This window comes from Chiloscyllium punctatum, chromosome 1 (assembly GCF_047496795.1).
Source record: "Chiloscyllium punctatum isolate Juve2018m chromosome 1, sChiPun1.3, whole genome shotgun sequence".
Lineage (NCBI taxonomy): Eukaryota > Metazoa > Chordata > Chondrichthyes > Orectolobiformes > Hemiscylliidae > Chiloscyllium > Chiloscyllium punctatum.
This window is the reverse complement of record NC_092739.1, coordinates 35260513-35284312: the sequence shown is the minus strand read 5'-3', so window position 1 is coordinate 35284312 and position 23800 is coordinate 35260513. Positions and strand designations below refer to the sequence as shown.

The window sequence follows — 23800 nt, the reverse complement described above, 5'->3', positions numbered from 1 at the left end:
ATGGAGACCAGAACTGAACACAGTTTTCCAAAAGTGGCCTCACCAATGTCCTGTACAGCCACAACTGCTGTACTCAATGCACTGACCAAACATCATCTTCACTATCTTATCTACCTGTGACTCCACTTTCAAGGAACTATGAACCTGCACTCCAAGGTCTGTTTGTTCAGCAACACATCCCAGGACCTTACTATTAAGTGTATAAGTTCTGCCCCATTTGCATGGTAACCTTTTGACTTTAATTACTGTCAATCTTTGAAGTCCCTTATTTTTATTTTTATTCCATTCACTTTGTCTACTATCTCCTTTGCTTGTTCTGTGACAGTGGTAGTATCTTGTTTGGATTGACATTTGCAAAGTGTTAATTTAGTGTCTCAGCCTTGCAGTCCGGCTCCAAACGATTATTTCATATTTTGCTCCACAGCTGGTCCTACTCTTCTTTTGACTATTCTTCTTTCAGTTTATATGTTTGTAAGTTTTCAGTGAACCATTCATATTATGAACTAATCTTTTCTAAAATGCTCTATTTTCACTTTTTAATTTCCTTCTTAATATATCTTCTGCAGTGACTATATTGTTTAATTCTCTACAGTATTGTGAGTCTGACATTTATCATAAACCTCTTATTCCCATTTTTGTATCGTTAGTCATAGAAAATTGAGACATAAGTAGGCCATTCAGCCCTTCAAGCCTGCTCTACCATTCAGTTTGAACATGGCTGATCATTAAACTCAGTATCCTGTTCAATGTTTTAGCCTCAGCCTCTTTCCACAGAATTCCACAGGCTCAGCATTCTCTGGGGGAACAACACTTCTCCTCCTCTTATCCGAAATCTCCAAAACATGGGTAAAGAGTGTTACTCCAGTTGCAGAGGTAAATCTGGATATAACGTACCAGCGAAGGAAACAAACATGTTGTCGAGAGTGGCACTCTCGATGAGGGAAGTAGAGTTTGGCATAATGAAACCTTCTATTTCCAATGTGAAGAGCAGCTCAACATGCGCTGGAAGTCGTCAAACCAGCAGAGAGAGGGCCTGGATGTTCCGATAGCTAGATGATCGTTTCTGCAGCATGTATGGATGAGCTGGCAGAGGAAGTATCAGAGGCTGGTACAATTACAGCATTTAAAAGGCATCTGTGTGGATATAAGGATAGAAAGGATTTAGAGGGCTAAATGCTGCCCTAGATTAGATTAGGATATCTGGTCGGCATGGATGAGTTGGACCGAAGGGTTTGTTTCTGTGCTGTACATCTCTATGACTCTATAATTGCCTGACAAATTGAAGATTCAGATGGACTAATCTCCCAGAACTCTCCAGAGTTATCTAAATAAATTGAAGAATTTGGAGGATTTTGCAGCAGTTAACTAAACAATTACCCAGGAAATATTAGACAATTCAGACCTAGTCCAACTCTTGAATGACCATTAAACTGACCTCCCAACTTGGTCTGCATATCTCAACTGCCCTGGAAACCCTTCCCACCTAGCACACTACCTTGTGTGTCTGGCCTTCTAGCAACCTGGTACCCTATTTATCTGGCAGCCTAGCCCCTAGCCAACAGGTACCCTACCTCCTGGCACCCTAATCTTGCACTTTCCTAACATATTTACCCTTTCGCCAGAGCTGTCAAAGTGACTGGCTCTGATGCCAGACATTTAAATAATAGAATATGGCAACTGCTTGCTGTGAACAGGGGGATAATAGTCTGGCTTCCAGTGTCTATCCTGCAAAATGAGGGACCTACCATGTTTAAAACACACAAGGACTTAAGATCAGAACTTCTTGTTAGAGATGCGGAGCTCTTTCTTTATGTAAACAAGCAGTGGGACGGCAATCCTAAGTGTGTGCTATCCCTATGAAAATCTGACTCATCTACTCGAAACAGAATCACAGATTTGTTGGAGCAATTGATGGTGTGGATATGTGGTTAGAAGCTCATTGTCATAGAATCATAGAGATGTACAGCACGAAAACAGACCCTTCAGTCCAACTCATCTATGCACAGAAGGAGTTCATTCCCTGTATTATACTTGCACTAGCTGTTCAGGTAAGACCAGAGCCTGGCTCAAATGAACAGAGCTGTCCAACAAATTGCAATTCCCCAAGTTTTGTAACAATGGCCTGAAGGCATTAAGGACACCGATGACACAAGATGACGGCATAGTGACTCAGTGGTTAGCACTGCTGCCTCACAGCGCCAGGGTCCCAGGTTTGATTCCAGCCTGTCTGTGTGGAGCGACTGTCTGTGTGGAGTTTGCACGTTCTCCCCATGTCTGCGTGGGTTTCCTCCCACATTCCAAAGATTTGCAGGTCAGGTGAATTGGCCATGCTAAATTGTCCCTAGTTGTTAGGTGCATTAGTCAGAGGGGGGGGTGGATTACTCTTCGGAGGGTCAGTATGAACCTGTTGGGCTGAATGGTCTGTTTTCCACACTGTAGGGAATCTAATCTAATCAAAAGATATGCCAGACAGACCATGGATCCAGCTGGGATTAAGCCTCTTCACTTTCACTGGAGCCATTTATCTTGTTGTGGACAGCTATTTTGAATACTGGGAGGTTAGCACCTGAATTCAGTTATGTTCGAGAGGAATTTTAAAGAGGGGACTAAGTACTGTGTTCAGCAGCACAAATCGATTTTATTTGGATCTCCTTGCCACTCAGCGTGGGAGAGGGTCTCAAGGACGCTCTACTTTTCCCAATGAAGTGCAGGATATTTATAAATACCACATTACAAAGGTTACCTACAACATTGACATCAGTGTTTGCCACATCTCCTCTGACTTACACATCTAGTCCTATGAATACATATTCAATGATCGACAACTTCATGGTCAACCCTTAGGTCCTGCCATTATCTTGTGATGGTTGCCAGACCCTCTACATCTTATTGACCACATTCCAACACCAATCGTTATGTCTCCTCTTAGACATTTGCCAGCTGCATCGTATACTTGCTTCTTACTAATAACTTTTCAAATTCACTCATGCAATTCATATTCCTTCCTGATCTTTAGCACAGAAGATTAAAAAGAATATTAATTCTACCAATTGTTATAAAGTTTGTAATATTAGCTCTAATATAAAGTTACTTATAACATTATTCATAGTTACACCTAATATGACAACTCTTTGGCAAAGCTAACAGAGCAGCTTCCCTCTTATCTGACTTGCAAAGTGGTGATTGTTTATTTTTGATTTGGAGGTGCCAGTGTTGGACTGGAATGTACAAGGTTAAAAATCATACAACACTAGGTTATAGTCCAACAGCTTTATTTGGAAGCACTAGCTTTTGGAGCGCTGCTCCTTCCTCAGGTAGTTGTCCTGATGAAAGACACCTGATGAAGGAGCAGCGCTCCACAAGCTAGTGCTTCCAAATAAAGCTGTTGGACTATAACCTGGTGTTGTTTGTTTTTTAACATTGTTTATTCTCTTGAGGTTTGGTGACTTCATTTCACAATGATTTCTGTTGCCCCCTTTCAATGTTATTTGTCTCTTAGTACTCTTACGAGGTTATCTTGTTTATACTTTTTTTTATGGTTCGTATCTTCCTGCTGACTGAGAAATGTTTCTTCCAGAGTGTTTATTGAAACCAATCTCCGTGTCTAAGGTCTGACTGCCTACAGAAATCTCATTAAAGTTTTCCAGTATCTAATATATTATAACTACTATTTTTGTTATATATACGTGTGTCTAATATGTTCTATTGCTTAAGAGGCCTCATCTAAGGTGGTTCAAGTTTTCCCTTTCTATTTCGTATCAAAATCAGAATTTCAAATCAGATGGTTTTCATCTGAGCTGCCTTATCAGAGTCTTACAGTCTGCATTATTGACCCATTTTTCTAAGATTCAGGCATTTTGTTGTCTGTCTGTCTGCAAAGGCCATGATTTGAGTCGTATGAAAGGCTGTGTCAGCTACAGTTTTCTTTCAGCATTTTGTGTCAGTATTTTAAAAAAACACTACAAGCTGCCATTTTATCCCTTTCAGCCATAAATGTCTACAACAAGTAGATAACGAGATAGACAAATATGTAAAAGCGCACTTCAGCCAGTGCAGCTTGATAAAGGATTGGGAAATTCAGCACCATGTGTCATCTGCACAGTTTGTTGAATCAAATGGACTTCTGGTTTTAATTGTTGCAGACCAACCTCTGAACTAAAGTGGCTGTTTCAGGACACACCCAAGTGTTTCAGTTGAAAGAATAAACCTCCAATCAGCTGGCAGCAAATCTTTCTCCTTTCCTCCCTCTTTTCCACCCTTATCCAGTAGGATAAACTATGTGGATCTCTCCCAGTGACGTATCTTTGGGGACTCTGAGAAAGTTCCAGAAATCAGAGACTTTACCTTCCTCTTAAAGAGTGAATAGTGAAGTATTACTTCTGTTCAAAGCCATTAGACTAACATGACTCCCAACCTAAGTGAAGTCTGATTTAAAGATCTTCCATTGATTCAACTGTGTTAGCATTATAATTTCGTGGACAGAAAATTGACCGGCCTGTGAGAAGTGTTCCCATTTTTATGCTTTGAGTTCAGACCCATAGCCCATTGGGATGTTTGTCTCATTGCTTTTTATTAAATACCCGTCATTGTTGCAGTTATTTTGATTTGACTGTTATGAAACTGTGTATATATGGGATTAAGTGGCATAAAGTTGTATTCTGTACAGTAGCCTAATGGATAGCTAATGTTACCACTTGTTCAAAAAATTAGTTTTGTTCACAATAAATGGGTTATTCTTTTGTTTATTGCAAGTTCAATAAAAATCCCTTTCACGCTGGATAACAGTGATACAGAGAAACAAGTTCAGCATTTTGGTGATTTAGTAAAGCATTTGCACTTCGATATAACTCGAGCAGTGAGGCTTGATTATCAATGTGCTCCTGCTCTGGTTAGAGTGATGATATTGTCCATGCATGTCTCTTCTTCCTTTTGTTCTTGCTGCATTCACAATTGATTAAAAACATGTGAAAAAAGGCTGCTTTCCTGTCAATGAAACTTCTCCTTATAAAGTGGATTCCTTGCTGTGACACCCCATAAAAAACTCAAATGAACAATTCCGTTAACCGTTACAGGTATAAACACTTCCGTGGGTGTGAGCAGTCTGTCGAATCTCCATTGTATGAAGCACTCTTGAGCAACATGCTTATCAGTATTCACATTCAGATTTCTCAGCTTTATTTCAGAGCCTGCACTCTAAGACACGAGTCTTAAAAATTCCCTTTATTTTTAAACATAAATCATAACTTGTTTGGAGCATTTTTGGTTGAAGAAAATATTCAAGTGTGACATTGATGTTGTTAGGTGAGATAGCTTAGTATCTATGTCCTTGCTGAGAAACTACATGATACATTGGGGATCATCAGCAATATATTAGTAGCATAACATTAATAGTAATTATATCAATAGATACTTATAGTAAGATCATTTCATAACAATTAACAGTTTATGACAGAGTTGGAGTTATGTGGTGAGTTACTTGTTGCATGGATTTTTCAAAAGCAGTGGAAGAATTGCACTGGAGAGGGTGAAAGGAGATTCACCAGGATGTTGCCTGGATCAAAAGTCTTAGTTATCAAAAAAGACCAGGTTTGTTTTCCTTGGAGCAGAGAGGGCTGAGGGGGATTCTGATTGAGGTGTACAAAGTTGAGAGGTATAGACAGAGTAGATTGAGAGTTTCTCTTTCCCATGGTAGATGTGTCTAAGACCAGAGGGCATAAGAAAGAGGTGAGGAGCAAGTGGTTTAGGGAAAATCTGAGACGAAATGTTTCACCCAGAGAATGGTAGAAATATGGAACTTGCTTCCTGGTTATGGGGGTAGGTAGTCTTCAACATTTAAGAAGTATTTGGAGTACTTAAAATGTCAAGGCAGAGTAGGCTATGCATCAAATGCAGGTAATTGTGATTAATGCAGTTTGGTGTTTGTTGGCCTGCATTTAGATTAGATTACTTACAGTGTGGAAATAGGCCCTTCGGCCCAACAAATCCACACCGACCCTCCAAAGAACAACCCACCCAGACCCATTCCTCTACATTTACCCTTCACCTAACACTATGGGCAATTTAGTATTGCCAATTCACCTGACCTGCGCATTTTTGGACTGTGGGAGGAAACCAGAGCAGCCAGAGGAAACCCACGCAGACATGGGGAGAATGTGCAAACTCCACACAGACAGTTGCCTGAGGTGGGAATTGAACCCAGGTCTTTGGCATTGTGAGGCAGCAGTGCTAACCACTGAGCCACCGTGCCGCCCCATGGGTCTGGGTGGGTTGCTCTTCGGAGGGTCGGTGTGGACTTGTTGCATAGACATGGTGGGCCGAAGAGTCTGTTCCTATGCCTTATGACTAATTGCCTTATTGATCAGGTTTGATATTGTCATCCATTTGAGGATGAGGTTTACTCAAGCTCATTAGTTTGACTCCTAGGAAGACCAATGGCAGAACAGAGAAGTAATACAAATCTTTGAGCACATGGGGCTGGACGTCCCATGAGTTAGGGAGGTCGGAGAGAAGGATTTCCTTCCTTTTCTTTCCTTCTATGCCAGCAGTCTGGTTCATTATCATGACTTTGTGACTCAAAGCATTATACAGCTTGGTCAACACATTGTTACCATTCTGAATGATTGGTAGTGAGCTTCGATGGATATTGGTATCAATGCTGCTGTGTTTTGTCTTCATCTGGACTATTAGTCATTTGAGAGTTGAAGAAACATGTCCTGGCACGGGAGATGCTTTTTTGGCTGTCCATCTGCAATGTCCACTCCTTATTGTTCATTGAGGTGGTTTTATGAAGGACATGAACTTTGTTCTGTGGTTCTCCCATTATATCTAGAAGATGCAGCAATAGTGTTGCTGATGGGATTTCTCTCTTGTGTGGCATCATGCAGAGTTTGCTGCAGTTCAGGGGTGAAAAAGAATGTAGTTGGTCAAGGCCAGTGAATAACAGTTCAAACAAAAACAGGATGTGGTGGAGAAACTCAGCACATGGAGAGAAAAAACACAGTTTAATGTCTTGCGACCCAGTGACCATTCATCAGAATGGTACAAAATTGAAACAGAAAATGGAGTTTGCAGATAAATGGTAGAATGATCCTGGACAATATTGCTGACTTTGCTCGGAAATGTGGGTGCTTCTATATAAGTGAATATGAGGTGTCTCTGGCACACTGGTATATAACTTGCAGATGCGTTGTAGCATTTTATAGTGTGGCTGCCAAGGTCAACACAGCATCTAGAAACAGTAGAAGCGGAGGAGTCAGTCCAGGAAAAAGAATGTGCCACAGTGAAAAAGGCTGCAAAGTGCTGTTTTCTCGATGAGTAATATATCAACACTGAATAGTTGCTGATTGATTTGACCTACAGTTACTATTGGCAGAACTCAGTCCTCTCACAGCCACCTTTTCCTTGCTACCTTGAATATCCATATCCCAGGAAGGAATGTACAAGCTGCAATGTCAAATGAAAGAATTGATCCTCCGATGATTATAGCAGAACCCAGCAACCTAATGCATGGCCATTCAGCTTCGAAAGTTAATGGGTGAAGGCAGTGTCAATGTCTTTTACAGTTTTTAAAGTTCTATACAACATATCAGTACATCTCCATTACTTGTGCAATAAAAAAGGATCTAAGATAAAAGAAGAAACTTATAGGAAGAGAGCTCAGTAGATACAAGTTCTTGGGGGGTTTATTTGAATGTAAAGGCACAGAATGAAATGGATGTGAAGGTGAAGACAGTCTCAACTTCTGCTTTAATGTCGTGCTTTTCCGTTCAGACATTTTGACACACACACATTATGTAAATCTTCCTTTAAATCAACATTTTGTGTAAATAACTAATTTGCTGCCAATAACCTACCACATAAAGGCATCCACAATTTCTCTCAGCAGCATTTGCAAGAGGCAGTACAAGAACGCATCCTGATTGATGAGGTTAATGTCTTTGAGCAGAAGCTTGGGAGGAGCCAATGGTGAAGTGTAGGAGCTGGCAGTGGTAGTGTTGCTATCTCTGAGCCAGAAAGCCTGGGTACAAGTCCCACCTGCTCCAGAGGTGTGTAATAGCATCCCTGAACCAGTTAATTAAAAAAATGTCTAGAGGCCTATTTGGAATACTACATAGTAGCCATCCCTAGTCCTCATAGCTTTGTAAAATACAGCCATGCGCTGACGTTGTGATGCTCTCTCTTGTTTCTGTTGTTATTTAATGAGAAAAGAACTGGATTTGTTGGCAATGCAAACTAGTGCAGCACCAGTTTGAATTGGTGAGGGTATCATATTGCTACTACCATACGTGTGTCTCAGCTAGAATGGAAAGGTAAAAGTAGTAAGTTAGCTGAAGACGTTGTGACCTGGATTGAAGCTGTTGTTGCTATCTCTATTCTACAGGTTGGCTTAAGTCTCCTTTATAGTGAATGAGTTGTTCCCTATTAACTACAAGCCTCATGTGGGAATTTCCTCAGTGACTGAGGTTGGTGGTTTTAAGGTCTGAAGGTAGTTACTGATCTGTGTATGCGATCCAGATCTAGAGTTTGATGAGCTTCTTACCATGCCTTCTTTCATCATAAACCATATCAAGCATGAATGTACAGCCAAAACTCTCTTATTCTGAGTATAATATCTAACTCAGTGTCATTCCCACTTGGGTGGGTGGTCAGTTTTTCTCAGATGTTTGCAATGTTAACAGTTCATTACAAATGCATGCACGAGGAGCACTGTGAACCTTGTGGAAGGGGCAGGCGCGAAGTTAATGCCCCTGCCTTTATCTTGCTGCGTCATATTCAAGGGGCATTTTCAGACAGACATCCATTCCCTACAGGCTCAAGAGCATCACTTAAGTTCTCAAAATAGGTGCCTGTAGCTCTTATACCTTTTACGATTTAAAATAAACTAAGTTATAAATATTACAACAAACAACCGATTTCTATATATGCAGCTTGCAAAACAAGAACACAGCAATAGCCAGGCAAAATAACAATATTACATAGCACCACACATACAGTCTGCAAAGGCAAACCCTCTTTAGGGCGTGTTTATCATTGCACTCCTTTCCAAAAGATGGTTTAACTGTTTACAATAAAAATGAGTCTGAGTCTCTCTAATACAAAGGTAATTTGCCAATAGATCCAGATCTTGTGATGGTGGCCTTGATTGGAAGAGCCACTGACTGCTGATGGTCATCAGTGATGTTGTCAGTTATTCTTCTTCGTATCCTCAAGCTTTCTTTCATGGAATGTTTCATAATTTGCTTATCCTGATACACCACAGCCATGTTTTGTTTAGGATTACCCATTGACTAATCTCATTCCACAAGCTGTTCAAACTGTTTCAAATCTTCTGTGCATTTATTACTTTGCTTCTCATGAGCTCCCAGCTCGCTTCAAACTTTCTTGTTTAGGCTCTGGGCTCTTTCAATTCTGTCAATTCTACCCTGCTCTCTTTTGGTCCAGTATGGTTTTATTCATAGGGGCGATAGTCGCGCAGTAATAATATCGTTGGACAAGTAACCCATACCAAAGCTCTGGGGAGAAGGGTTCAAATTCCATCACATCCCTCTGTGCCCCGCTTGAATGTTTTTCACTAGAGCATCATTGCTGACATTTATTTCTAAAAGCACTATGTCATGCCAGATTTGCAGCTCACTGTTTTAAGCTCTGTGAACTTCCATTTGATTTTATACGATTGTCATTTTCTCCAGCATTGTTTTGAACTCAATCTAGTGATTCTGTAGCTACTCCTGCTGACCCTGATCTGTTTTATGTGTGAGTTCATAGAATCATAGAATCCCTACCGAGTGGAAACAGGCCTTTTGGCCCAACATGTCCACACCGACCCTCTGAAGAGTAACCCACCAGACCCATTTCCTTTATGCTATGTTTACAGTACCCCTGACTAATGCACCTAACCTACACATCCCTTAACACAAAGGGCAATTTAGCATGACCAATTCACCCAACCTGCATATCTTTGGACTTTGGGAGGAAACTAGAGCACTCTGAGAAATCCCATGCAGACATGGGAGAATGTGCAAACTCCACACAGACAGTCGCCTGAGACTGGAATCGAACCCAGGTCTCTGGCGCTGTGAGGCAGCAGTGCTAACAACTGAACTGAAAGCCAGCAATCTTGTTGCTGGATTGATGTTGCAGAGCCTATGCCTCATCCTGCTTCAGTTCTTTCTTTTTCACCTTTGTGAGCTGAGCCAAGTTGTACCCTAAACACTTCACCATTAGATTTTTTAGTTCCACAAATTCCAAATGAAGTGAAGTGTCCCATTCATTTTTCACTTTCAGTTCCACATGTGTTTATTTGTTTCTAGCCTGCTGCACTTTCCGTTGTGTGCCTGAAGTTTAACTAATTCCAAGGATTGTAACTAGTGTGAGAGCTTGACATGCTGAGAGATCTACAATTGCTTATCCAGCAGTGTCTATGATGTGGAACCTCTGCAATGTTCAGGTAGATTGGTTATATTTGCACGCTAGCACTATAGATACTACGCATTGCAATGGTGGACTTTTGTATGCTTAAAAGTTTATATTTGCAGATTTACCAAAGTTGATGGCTACTTTTATTTTAGAAATCACAGGGGTAGTATATTGAAATGAGCCACATGTAAGTCTTAGGCAATAACAAATAGTCACCAGTTTTCTAAGGATAGTTCATTTAAATTTTTGCAGACATTTCAGAGGGTGGGATAATGGTGATTTCTTTCATGAGACTGACAATGTGAAGCATATGTTCATCATTCTTTGCCACATTGACAAACAAGAACCTGACAATGTGCACACTCACTGTAGTATACCCTTCTGGTTAGAGAGCAGATGGGTTTAATTGTAGCTAGAAGGCACTCCATGGGCATTGTTTGGGTCAGTGCACAGCTTTGTGTAGCTGCATCGGTTCTCTTTCTAGGGCAGTGTCTCTGCAAATATTCAAGGTTGATTGACTGCTGGGTATTTCCTTGGTGCATGCAGATGGCCACATCATTCACATGTTGTTAATATATTTGGCTGTTTGAATGATTGTTTCAACATTGAATTTTAAACTTAAAACCTGTAAAGTTTATTGACAAGTGAAGATCACTTTGTACTAACATCCATTCTTTGGTAGCTCTTTGATAATGTAAGTCTTCATTTTGCGAGCACGCCTTTCTGGAAAGCTCCCATGAGGGCCGATGTGATCAACAACTCCACAATTCTGTTTGCTAGCTCCCCATTTCAAAAATTACATCCTGAGCCATTTGTGTAACTGCTCAAACTGGATTCTGTCTAAATGACATGAAATCTAGTCATTGAATATGGATGTTTGCCCTGACTGTTCGAATTGGGCTTTTAATATGGTCCATATCTTTTGGAAATATGCTTAAACTTCTTTTCAATTCTGTTAAGACATCTGCTGTGTCCCAGTTTCAACTAGGGAAACTTGAGGTCATTTTGACAATCTGCCTTTGACTTGGCTTGCTGTTTGTTGGTTTAGGACACACCTCGATCATTTGCCTTTCTCAATTGAGTTAAACTGTCCTCTCAATCAGGATTTTTCAGCTACCAACATGTCGTGTTTTCAACAACCTCTGATGCTATAATGAACAAAATTGTCTTCTGGATTTTATGATCACTTAACACTTTTTACACGTTTCACCTGTAAATAACATACTGACTTTGCAAGCATGGCAAGCTTCATCATATCAGGTTTTCCACTGCTGGTCACCATGTCAAGTTAGTAATAATGGTTTAGTAATCAACCTCTTGACTCCATGGATTAATTTATCTTAAAAAAGTTAAATACATTCTAAGTTATGAAGCTATTGTATCAGCAACTAATTGCAACTTGCAAATTAAAAGCAGACTAACAGCTAGGCAGAGTCACAACTATGTATATCTGCAGCACATGGAATGTTTAAAATTAACTCTTTTAAAGACAAAGTACACATACAACATTCCATTGCTTGCATATTCCAGTCCTTTCTCCCACCATGTGCTCACAATACATAATCCAACCATAATCCAACCAATCCCCTCAAATAATCCCTGGCCACACATCACTCACTTCCCATTGGTTAAAAATATTACATCAGTTGCAAACTCCAATCTCAATTAATTCCAAAGGCAGCCTAACTACCCCATGTCACTCCCTTGATGCTGCACCAAAGTGTCAGCCTGGTTTAGGTTTCTACTTTGGAGTGGAAAGCTCCTGACTTTGACAAGTGATTATGACCACTAAGCCAAGGATGTCACCTTATTTTATATGAATGAAGCTATTTATCATGCAACTTCCAATCAGCAATACTATTAAAATTGATGTACATCTTGCAACAATCTAGGGTGGCACGGTGGCTCAGTGGTTAGCACTGCTGCCTCACAGCACCAGGGACCCGGGTTTGATTCCAGCCTCAGGTGACTGTTTGTGTGGAGTTTGCACATTCTCCCCGTGTTCGTGTCGGTTTCCTCCAGTGCTCCAGTTTCGTCCCATAGTCCAAGGATGTGCAGGTCAGGTGAATTGGTCATGCTAAACTACCCATAGTGTTCAGGAATGTGTAGGTTAGAGTCATCAGTCAGGGGAACTGTAGAGTAATAGAGTAGGGGAATGGGTCCGGGTGGGTTTCTCCTTCAGAAGGTCAGTGTGGAGTTGTTGGGCCAAATGGCCTGTCTCTACACTGTAGGGATTCTATTCTATGATTCTATGAATAAATGATCTCATATGCCAAGTCTTAGAAATGGAATAGGAGAAAGTGAGGACTGCAGATGCTGGAGATCAGAGCTGAAAATGTGTTGCTGGAAAAGCGCAGCAGGTCAGGCAGCATCCAAGGAACAGTAGAATCGACGTTTCGGGCATGAGCCTTTCTTCAGGAAGCCCTTCTTCAGATTCCTGAAGAAGGGCTCATGCCCAAAACATCGATTCTACTGCTCCTTGGATGCTGCCTGACCTGCTGCGCTTTTCCAGCAACACATTTTCAGCTTAGAAATGGAATATTACACTTTAATATAGCTAGATAGATGGAAAACAATCCTCAATAATATACCAGCAGAATACTGCAGATAGTGCAAATTTGAAATAAAAACAAAATGCTGGAGAAACCCAGTAGGTCAATCTCAACAAATGTGCAAGTAGTTTTTGGTGGGACAGACTTGATAGGCCAAAGCACTACTTTAGTACTGTGTGATTTTATCAATTCTGTCCATCCAGCTATGGAGAAGCAGAAAATTGGAAATGACCTTCTAGTGACCTTACAACTGACAGAGATGGTAACACTGGACATCAGAGTCCCTATGTGTTTGGGTGTTAACAGTGAGGAAGTGAGGACCTCCCAACTACCTGGTGACAAAATTAAATATCAAACACCCTCATTGGCATATATTTCATTATGTTGAAATGCTATTGGCAGCAAGGGAGGTGTTATGATCATGTGTATAATGACCATTGAAAACTTTCTCGACTGCTTTAATTCATGCCTTTGCTCTCCCACAGGGTCTTCAAGAATTCCACAGGGGTTGGGCAGGAATTTGACAATTCTCACAAGAAGAGCACTCCCTCTGAGGGTGTGCCGTCACATGACTTACGCAGACTATACATTAGTTCAGATACTCTGGCTTAGTGGGATCAAAAGTTGAATTAGTTGGGTTTCCACCTGGCAACTGATCACAAGCAAATGGAGATGACAAGGTCAGGTGTGAATAGTCTGCATTGGACTATTGACAGTCCAAGCACTATTCAGCTATACATAGTTGTTGAATATGGGAGGGAAAGGGGTTTGAAAAAAAGGCCATGTGTGGACCAGCAGTGAAAGATGCTTTCACGGGCTTTTTTGCTGCACTGTGCGCTGTTGGAGAGCAATTGTAAGAGTCCATCTCAAACATAAGTTGTTGATATTACAGTGATGTCTTAGTCCATGGAAACAGGGGCAACTGCTTGGAGTATAAAATGTGCCAATCGAATGAACCAACATCTTCCAAACCACTGTCATTGAGAAGACCAAGGGCAGCAGATTCATTGGAACACCACCACCTACAATACCTCTTTAAAGACCATGGCATTCTGACTCAGGTCACTTTTCCTTCACTATCACTAGATCAAATTTTTGGAATTCCCTTCCCAACAATTCACAAATGGCTCATCACAGCCATTGTTACCAAGGAGATGTTGTCAGTGACCATAGCCATTGCTATGTCTAGTGTGCTCAATCATTTCCGAACACGACGTGGAATAAATTGAATTAATTGAAAACTGGCGTCTATGATGGTGGTGACCTTCAGAGAAGCACAAGATGAATAATCGTTCAGTAATTCTGGTTGCAAATTACTTCAGCACTAATATACTGGGTTCCGCCATGACTGAAGATGGGAGCTCTGGAGGAGCTGTACCTTCCTCGTAAACATTTTAAATGTCTATTATTCATGACTGGATGTGGAGGTTTGCAAAGTTTTGATCTTGCCCATTGGTTGTGGGATTGATTAATTGTACCGGTAACATGCTACCTCTACTGTTTCACATGGATATGGTCCTGTGTTGTTGGCATCTCAGTTTTAGGTATTTCTAATTGTGCTCTTGCCATGCTCTTCTACACTTCCCAGTGAATCCAAGTTGACTCCCTGGTTTGACAGTTGTGGTAGAATGAGAACCACGCTGGGTTATGAGGTTACAGATTGTGGAAGGATACGTTTACGCTGTTGTTAATGATCTCAAGAATTTTGAACTGCTATCTCTGTTTTAAATCTATCCAACTTATCAAAGCGGAGTGGGTTTCTGTGTGACAATGGGACTTTACCTCCACAAGAACTGTACAGAGGAACCTTGATTATCCAAAGGACACGAGTGGAGAGTATTTCATTCAATTAATCGAATGTCAAACAACATAGTTTAGCCAGGCATTGAAACTTTGCGATCTTGCTGGATAATCTGATTTTTGGATAATCGAATGTTGGATAATCGAGGTTCCTCTGTATGTTGGTCACTCTGATCACAACATTCATGTAGAAATGCATCTGCAACTATAGAGTTTTGGGGACTAGAGAAAGCAGGTTTTCAGCAACATGGAGACAATGAGGACTGCAGATGCTGGAGAGTCAGGGCTGATAAAATGTAGAGTTGGAAAAGACACAGCAGGTCAGGCAGCATCAAAAGAGCAGGAGAGTCAACATTTCAGGCAGGACCCTTCAGGACTGGTTTTCCCTTTGGTTTGGAGTACCGTAGCTGCAGTATTCCCACACCAGCAGGTGCGTTCTTCAGGACTGAAGCTCCTTGATTTATACTACTGACGATAAACATTGAAGATCATTTTACTCTCTCATTTTGTTCCTAGTGATGTTCAACATAGAAAGTGGCTGATTTATCATGTGAATGGGAATGGTGGATCAAAATCAACAGAAGCATTAGTCAAACCATTAGATTACTAATCCCGTATCATAACCATTATGTTAACATACATATAACAGGGTTTGCATTGGCCTCCGTACATTTCAGTTTCTCATCCTTAGAGCAGTCCTCAGAGGCTCTGTGTTCTGCACCTTGTCTGTCCTGCAGGAGATTTCTCCTGTGCCTGTACATGCTGCGATGTGGAGGTTTGCAAAATTTTGATCTTGCCCATTGGTTGTGGGATTGATTAATTGTACCGATAACATGCTACCTCTACTGTTTCACATGGTTATGGTCCTGTGTTGTTGGCATCTCAGTTTTAGGTATTTCTAATTGTGCCCTTGCCATGCTCTTCTACACTTCCCAGTGAATCCAAATTGACTCCCTGGTTTGACAGTTGTGGTAGAATGAGAACCACGCTGGACCTCGCCACTTGTGTCCTGTCCTTTGTGGAACAGCGGATCTGCAGAGAACAGCTGATTGCTGTTCCTCATCTTGCCAACGGTATTAATTCTGTTGGTCATGTTCCTTATTTGACGTCCAATATAAAAGGGCAGTGGCCCTGCTGGTCTGGCAGATCACTGCTCTTAAGTGTTAATAGATGTAGAAACCTCCAAGATTGTTTGACCTCTCAGCATAAGCACTGGGGACAAAATCATTCCCACAATTCAGTAACAAAGTCACAGGACTTCTTGACATATGTTCAAGTAGACAACCAAACTGAACCAGTAAGGGGTTGCTACGACATGGCCTAACAGGCTGCAGTTACATTTGGAAGACTACAGGTTGGAACTAGCTTTCCATAACATTGTCTATTTAAATGCTTCCAATCCCACAACTTCAAATAATTTAAATTCAATTATTCCTATTTTTGCCAGTTCATTTTAGTTTGCTCCTTGTGACTTCCCTTACATGCAAATGTTGTAGAAGAAAAGAAACCGAGTAGCCATCAAACCGGGACATCTTAAGTTGGATGAGGAGCTTGTAGTATTCATGTTTGAGAAGTTGATCCTTGATGCTCCAGATGAGCAGGATTGTTTTAGGCGAGATGGAAATAGAGAAGCATCTGTTCTACGACATTAAACCATGAGCAGATAATTTATTTATCACCAGCAAAAATCTGGAGATAATTCTTTCATGTGCTGTTTTAAGTGCATCAGATAATGTGTTTGCATTAAATTCTTTGTGCATTCATTTAATATTCATTGGCTGATTCTCATTGGATTACAGGAATTTGATTTTAACATACTAACCATGTGATTAAATAGTGCACAGAAAAAATTCAATTCCTTAAATATAAAGTTTTAGTAATAATTTTATTATTCTCTATATTTGCAACCAACTTGCATTTGGCAGCAAAGCTATTTTGTGCAATATGGTCAAATTTGTAAATTGGGCACAGTTGGGCAAGATGTCAGTCTGTGGTCAGTTTTTTTATACCAGTTACTTTCAATGACATTTTCCTTTCTTGCTGATACTATGTCCTAGAAATTGCACATTGCTTTGAGGAACAATTGAGCCATTCTTCCATGCTGATTATTTCCCAGGACTTGTGCTCAGAGTATCCCAATGGCTCCATTTGGACCTACAGTTTGGAAAACAGGCATGGGACCATCTCTGGCTCTGAAGATATAAAGGAAAATGTAATTAATTGCCAGAATGAAAAGTTGCCATTGTTTTAACAGGACTTTGCCACCTAAAGTGTTTTGCCAGCTTTCAGCTGCCTTACTGAGTCAGGCCTGTTCTGTGAGGTAAAAACAATGACTGCAGATGCTGGAAAGCAAATACTGGATTAGTGGTGCTGGAAGAGCACAGCAGTTCAGGCAGCATTTCGCTGCTCTTCCAGCACCACTAATCCAGGCCTGTTCTGTTACAGGCACAGAGGAGCAATTTTCCACTCCTGTGGGTGGTGAGGGAAGTGGAGAGAAGGTAAAATAATTGTGTAGTTGGCCTGGAGAGATTCTCACATCCCTCTTGCTGTGAGCTGATGTGGGTGAGAAGGTGAGTCAGGATGTTTGGACACACCAGCAATTGAGGCCCTTAAGTTATCAGTTAACAGCCATTTAATGGTCTTGAGTTGTCTCTACCCATCCTGCGTTCTAGCTTGGGGAAGAGGACTCCCTTTGCTCCAGTGTGGAACAATCAGACCCAGTCTCTATCCTGTGTTCAAACGCCACCTCCTGCAAACAAAGGGATCTGTTTTGTTGAAGTCTTTTGAAGGCTTTGCAAGGCGGTCGATATGATGCAGCCTCTGGCTAGTGGGATCCCAGCATCGAGGCTTGCAGAAAATCAAGTAGGTCACTGGTCAGCTCTGAATCTGATTGGCACACGATTTGGCATACTTTCTCAGTGGGGGTGAATTAGTTTGAACTTATTGTGCACATGGCCACACTTAGCCTGAAAAGGAAACGTTTTGACAAAACTGTTTACTTCAATTATGAAAACTCATTCTTTCTTGAGATTTGGACTAATTGCAGCAAATAGCTAGATATCTTCTATTGTCATGCTGTCCACCCTATACAGCCTGGCTCATATTGTGGCGATGTGCTGCTAGTGAGGTCAGATTTGTATCAGCTACATGTTACCTTTAATAGTTTGTTTTTGTTTCATCTATCTCCGGTAATTCACTGGGTTGACTGATCATCATTTAAGTCAACGGTATAAATGGATCTCTATTATCTGCTTCATTAATGTATTTTTCTGATTTGGGACCGTTTGTGGATTACCTAGATCTGGAGAAATTTACAACACGCAGCAGGAGACTATTTGGTCCATTGTGCTTGTGTTGGTTTTTTGAAAGAGGAGCTGAGCTTAGCCTAACCCCTCTGTGAGAGATTGCTTCATTGTAACGTCTGCCAGTACCATTAAATTTAGATCTGATAGAAATCAATATTCCAGCCCAGAGAAAGCTAAATCCTCCCAATACTGATTCTCATTGCGCACCTGTATTTGCATGAAGAGGGTAACGTACGTTTCAGATGGAAATTAGTGGAATTGATTGACCGTCTGTTTCTATTAACCCTTGCTGTCCTAAACAATACTTGGGTGGTCTCACTGTGTTTACCATTTCTGAACATCTTGAAATGCAAGAGTTGATTAATGTAACTACTTAAAGAGAAACAAAGGTTAAAGGGGAGTTTAGTCAACATGTAAAGATACGCATATCTGTTGTGCTTCAAATTAACATTACAACTTGTGGGTTAATTAATACAACAAAGTCAGTACTGATACATTTTCAAGAGCTGCATCCGAAATGATTTTAGGAAATTCAATCAATTCAGTTTTTTTCTGTCTGGAGTACAATGACACTAAAGGAAGTAGCATTTAAAGTATCTTTCCAAACATCCTTAGATTCTGGAAAAGTCCCTGACAATTGGAAAACTGCCAATGTAGAAAATTTATTCAAAAAGAGAGGGAAACATAAAACATGTAAGTACAGGCCAATGAGCTTAACAGCTACTATTAGTAAAATGTTAGAGTATTATAAAGGATGTAACAGGAGAGCATTTAGAAATGCATAATATGATCAAACAGCTCTGCTCCAAGACATCTCCGTAGGGGTTTCTCAGAATAGTGTATTGGGTCCAAAGATTTTCAGCTGCTTCATCAATGCCCTTCCCTCCATCATATGGTCAGAAGTGGAGATGTTTGCACAATATTCAGCATCATTCACTGCTCCTTAGATAGTGAAGCAGTCCATTCCCAAATGCATCATGACCTAGACAATCCACGTTTGGACTGACAATCGGCAAGTTACATTTGTGCCACACAATTACCATTGCTGAATTCTCTAATATCAATATCCTTGTGATTATTATAGACAGAAACAGAATTGAACTGTCCATATAAACACTGTGGTTTTCAGAGCAGATCAGAGGCTATGAATCATTCAGCAAGTAACTCAGCTCCTGGCTCCTGAAACCAGTCCACCATCTACAGGTTATAGTCAGGATTGTGATGGAATACTCCTCACCTGTCTGGATGAGTGCAGCTCCAACACGACTGAAGACATTGACACCATCCAGGACATAGTAACTCCTTGATTGGCAACACTGCCAACATCTATTCCCTCTACCACCAAAGTTCAGTAACAGGAGTACTATCCACAAGATGACCTTCAGAAATTCACCAAAGCTATTTAGACAATAACTTTCAAATGCCTGGACACCACCATCTACAAGGTCAAGAGCAGCAGATACATGGGAACACCATTACCAGCGAGTTGGCCTCCAAGGCATTCACCTCCTGACTTGGAAATATGTTGCAGTTTCTACAGTGGTGCTGAACTCTCTCCCGAATGGCATTTTGGGTGTATCGACACCAAATGCACAGCAGTGGTTTAACAAGACAGCTGACCATCATCTTTTCAAAGGTGACTAGAATGGGCAATAGATGCAGGCCCAGCCGATGACACATATATCCCACAAATGAGTATTTTTTTTAAAAAACGTCATCTGTATCTGTGCTGAGTTCAGGAGGCAAGCTTGCATTGCCAAAATTTATTTCTAAAATGGAGCATTTCTAACATTTAACTATGGCATAGCAGAAATAATTGTGCACAATATGCAGGGCTGCTGCTCGTGTATCAACATTTTTAACAATAGGTTAAAACAAGATTGAAATTAAAACTTCCTCCATTTTAACATTGTGAAAATTGAAGCTACTCATTTCAGTTTCGGCAAGAATCTGTTTATTTGTTGTTCCGAACTTCCCTTGGGTGTTGTTATGAACAGACTCTGGGTAAGGTGCCCAATTCGTTATAGTCCCAAACGGGATACCCTAGACTTTTAAGCTCCTGTGTGGAGAAAGGTAAATTCTCTCCACCTTTTTATTCGTTTTCCCCTTGGTTGGTTGCAACAGGGCTAATTTCCATATGGTTCCTTTCCTTGTGGTAATCCCAGACCAAATGTATTTACAACCAAGAAGGAAGCCAATATATCTTGGCTTTCTTGAGTGAACAAAATGATTAATTGCAAAACACAATGAGAGGTGAGTCTAAAATAAAGGTTACAGATCAGTGTCTGAATTGTTTTCAAAGTGAGGATAGTTGAATATTATGACCGTTGCAGTGGAGATGAGTTGTGGTGTTAATGTTAGTAATTGAATAATCAGTTTCACTATTCTTACTTTTGTGATTATTTGAGATTCTGTAGTTCTCATTCCCTTTGCTCCAGCATTCCAGTTGAGAGAGGGCCCCTTAATTTTCATGCTTCCTTTTTTTTATAGGATGGCTAGCTTGCTGACCTCAGAGAGGTTCTTTACCAGCAACACAGGGGAGACTATAGGATGGTTTTCAACTATGACCTTGGCAGCATACTAATGCTTGAACTTAGGCTGGTATGCAGGAGAATGTTCAGTCCCACAAACAGACTCTAGTGGAGTTGAAACTGGCTTTTTAACAACTGTCCTTGTATATTTTTCAAAGGGATAAACACATTTTATGTTTGCATTTTGGGAAGTAATCCTCAGGGGTTTTCTTGCTTTTGAGCAGGGGTTCATCAGCTGCTCATTATTTTTGTAGTTAGAAGAGATGACAGTCCAGCTTGTGTTGACTTGCCTGTTTCCCCCTTTGAAGGATTATCAATTGCAAATCCCTTTGCATCTACAGGTGTAATATTCTGTGAGTGTCTCCATCCAACAACACTTAATTCACATTTGCATCTATTTTTATTTGTATAAGCTGACTTCTAAAAAGCATGTTTGGGAAATATAAGAGAAGGTTTCTGTAGTATTCTGGGTTTCTGATCCTTGGTCTTGAAAGTACTTATTTAGATGGAAACCAATGTGCAATATCAGTGTTTTGTTCAAACCCTGAGCTGACTTTTCAATCCATACCATCCATTTCCACAATTGCCTGTTTCTAGCTCTGTGAACATTGCCCATCTATGGCCATACCTCAATTAACTATTGATGAAACACCATTTCATGTGTTTACCATAGACTCCTTTACCTCTGCTCTACCACTGAGAATATGCTTTCCGTTATGTGATCTCAGAATCTTGAACCATTGCCCTAACCTCCTTAGTCTCGTTATCTCACTTACCTCCTCCTAACCCAATCTTGGAAAGCCTCCTCAAAATAGAATTCTTTGGTCATGTCTTTTTTTCTGTGTTTCTAGCTCTTTTCCTCTCTACTCCGCCTATTTCAGTTTGCAGTGATTTTATGATATTTTGCTCCATTAACAGTGTGATATATATGCACGTATAAGGAATGAAATCTGTTTTGACGGTTAAGCTTAGGGTAGTTGCTCAAATGAAGAGTTTCCGATTTTGTTTAAATCTAATTGATTGGTGTTTGTTTTACATAAATATAAAATAACTGTTTAAATCTCCTCAGATTAATGTGCTTCACTATGTCTGATACTGCTTCACTTATGCAAGCTCTTTCATTGACAGACACACTCGGAAGAAAGACCATTCCAGTGTGATGAGTGTAAGGCTTTGTTTCGGACCCCCTTCTCCCTGCAGAGACATCTCCTGATACACAACAGTGAGCAACTACCTTCATAGTACCTCTAGCTGGTCTTATTCTTTTTTCAAGAGTGTCTTTTTAAAAATTACATGTGCCACTGCTTCAGTATCGTTGCTTGAAAGCTTTTGATATAAACAACTACAAAAATCTACAGGGCTCTTTCACACATCCGTCGATGGGAAACGTGCTGGGAGGCTTAAGCACGCAGCCAACTTTTAATTTCTACTAACAATCTACTTGGCCTCTGTTTGTGGGTGAGACTACCTTTTGCACCAGATCTGACCCCGACCACGCAGGAGTGAATACATGTGGCAGTCCATAGATCAAACAAGATAAGTCACATGGCTGGTATGTCACAGCGTAGATTGACCACTTGGGTCATATTTTTTTAAAAAAATTAAACAAACGAAGCATTAGAGTTTACTTATGAAGGAACAGAATTGAAAGTAATGGGTTATGCTAACCTTGTAATTAAGCCTTGAACAGACTACATTCTTGGAGCACGTGGAAAGTTTTAGTTTACATCTTATAAAAAGGAGAAGTAGGTGCTAAAAAGATTTTCAATGATGATACCAGGTCACCTTACATAATGAAAAATGTAAATGCATTGCAAATAGGTGCTAAGAAGATTTAAAATGATGATACTATGTTTCCTTCCGTAAGCAAAAATTTAATGCATTGGAAGCAGTTCAAAGGAGGTTTACTCGATTGACACCTGGAAGAAGGTGGATAGATATGGCAGACTGGCCTTGACTGCATTGGAATTTAGAATGGTGATGGGTGACTTGGTTGAAGTGTTTCAGATTCTGAATGGATTGCCATAGACCAGTGCGACAACAACTTGCTCCTAATATGGTGGTACTATCCTGGGAAGAGAGATTGGGCAAACTGAGTCTGTGTTCTCCAGCGTTCTGAAGAATAAGAGTTGACCTCATTGAAACTTACAAATTATTTAAAGGGATAGACAGAACAAATGCAGGTCAGATGTTTCCGCTGGTTAGGAAATCAAGGACTAGGAGACCCTATTTAAAAATAAGGCAATGTGATGAGGTCTGAGACTAGGAGAAATTCTCTTTACTCAGAGCATCATGCCTTTTGGAATTCTCTGCCACAGGGTGCCATGGAAGCTCAGTCTTTGAGTTAGTTTAAGGAAGGGTTTATGCCCGAAATGTCAACTCTTCTGCTCCTCAGATGCTGGATGACCAGCTGTGCTTTTCCAGCACCACAGTCTTCGACTCTGATCTCCAGCATCTGTAGTCCTCACTTTCTCTTAAGGTAGAGGTTGGTAGATTTCTGATTACTAATGGCTTATGGAGTTACAGGGATGAGGTGGGTAAAAGGCAACAAAGTGTTTGATCAGCCACAATCAGATTGAATGACAGTCAGGCTGAACGGCCCACATCTGTTCCAATATTTCGTCTTGTGGGTGAGTCAAGAACTAGAGGCCGCTGTTTTAAAATTAATGGCTGTTGCCCTTTCAGGACAGGGATTAGGAGAATGTCTTCCTCTTGGAGGATTGTGCACATTTTGAACTCTTTGTCTTTAGAGGCAAGAGCATTGAATATTTTTAAGACAGAGATGAATAGGTTCTTGTCAGGCAGAGTTATAAGGCATATGTGGAAATGTGGAATTCTAAACCAAATACTCTAATTGAAAGGGAGGAGAGTCCCAAGGGGACACAAGGCCATAAATAAGAGGACCAGGAGTAGGTTGTTCAGCCCCTCAAACATTCTAAACCTTCAATAGGATCATGACTAATCTGAAATTCCTCATGTCCGCTTTCCTCAGTAACCCTTGATTTCCCCTACTGATCACTGCCTTAAACATGCACAAGGACTCCAACCCCTCCATAGCTCTCTGTGGCAAGGAGTTTTAAAGACGCACAACTCCCTGAGAGAAGAAATTTCTCCTTATCTTAGTCTTAAATTGGCACCCATTTATTCAGAGACCAAGCCTTCTGGTCCTAGACTCTTCCCTGAGGGGAAACATCCT

The 23800-nt window shown here is 40.7% G+C and overlaps 1 protein-coding gene across 5 annotated transcripts in view; it reads left to right on the top strand.

Moving 5' to 3' along the window:
• The window catches only part of prdm5 (PR domain containing 5), a 338261-nt gene that overhangs the window by 151767 nt on the left and 162694 nt on the right, over positions 1-23800 (top strand). For all 5 annotated transcript variants that reach the window (XM_072590339.1, XM_072590428.1, XM_072590191.1 and 2 more), the window contains one exon: positions 21733-21826. In XM_072590339.1, coding sequence (XP_072446440.1) covers positions 21733-21826 — 94 coding nt within the window. The remainder of the gene's footprint in view (positions 1-21732; positions 21827-23800) is intronic.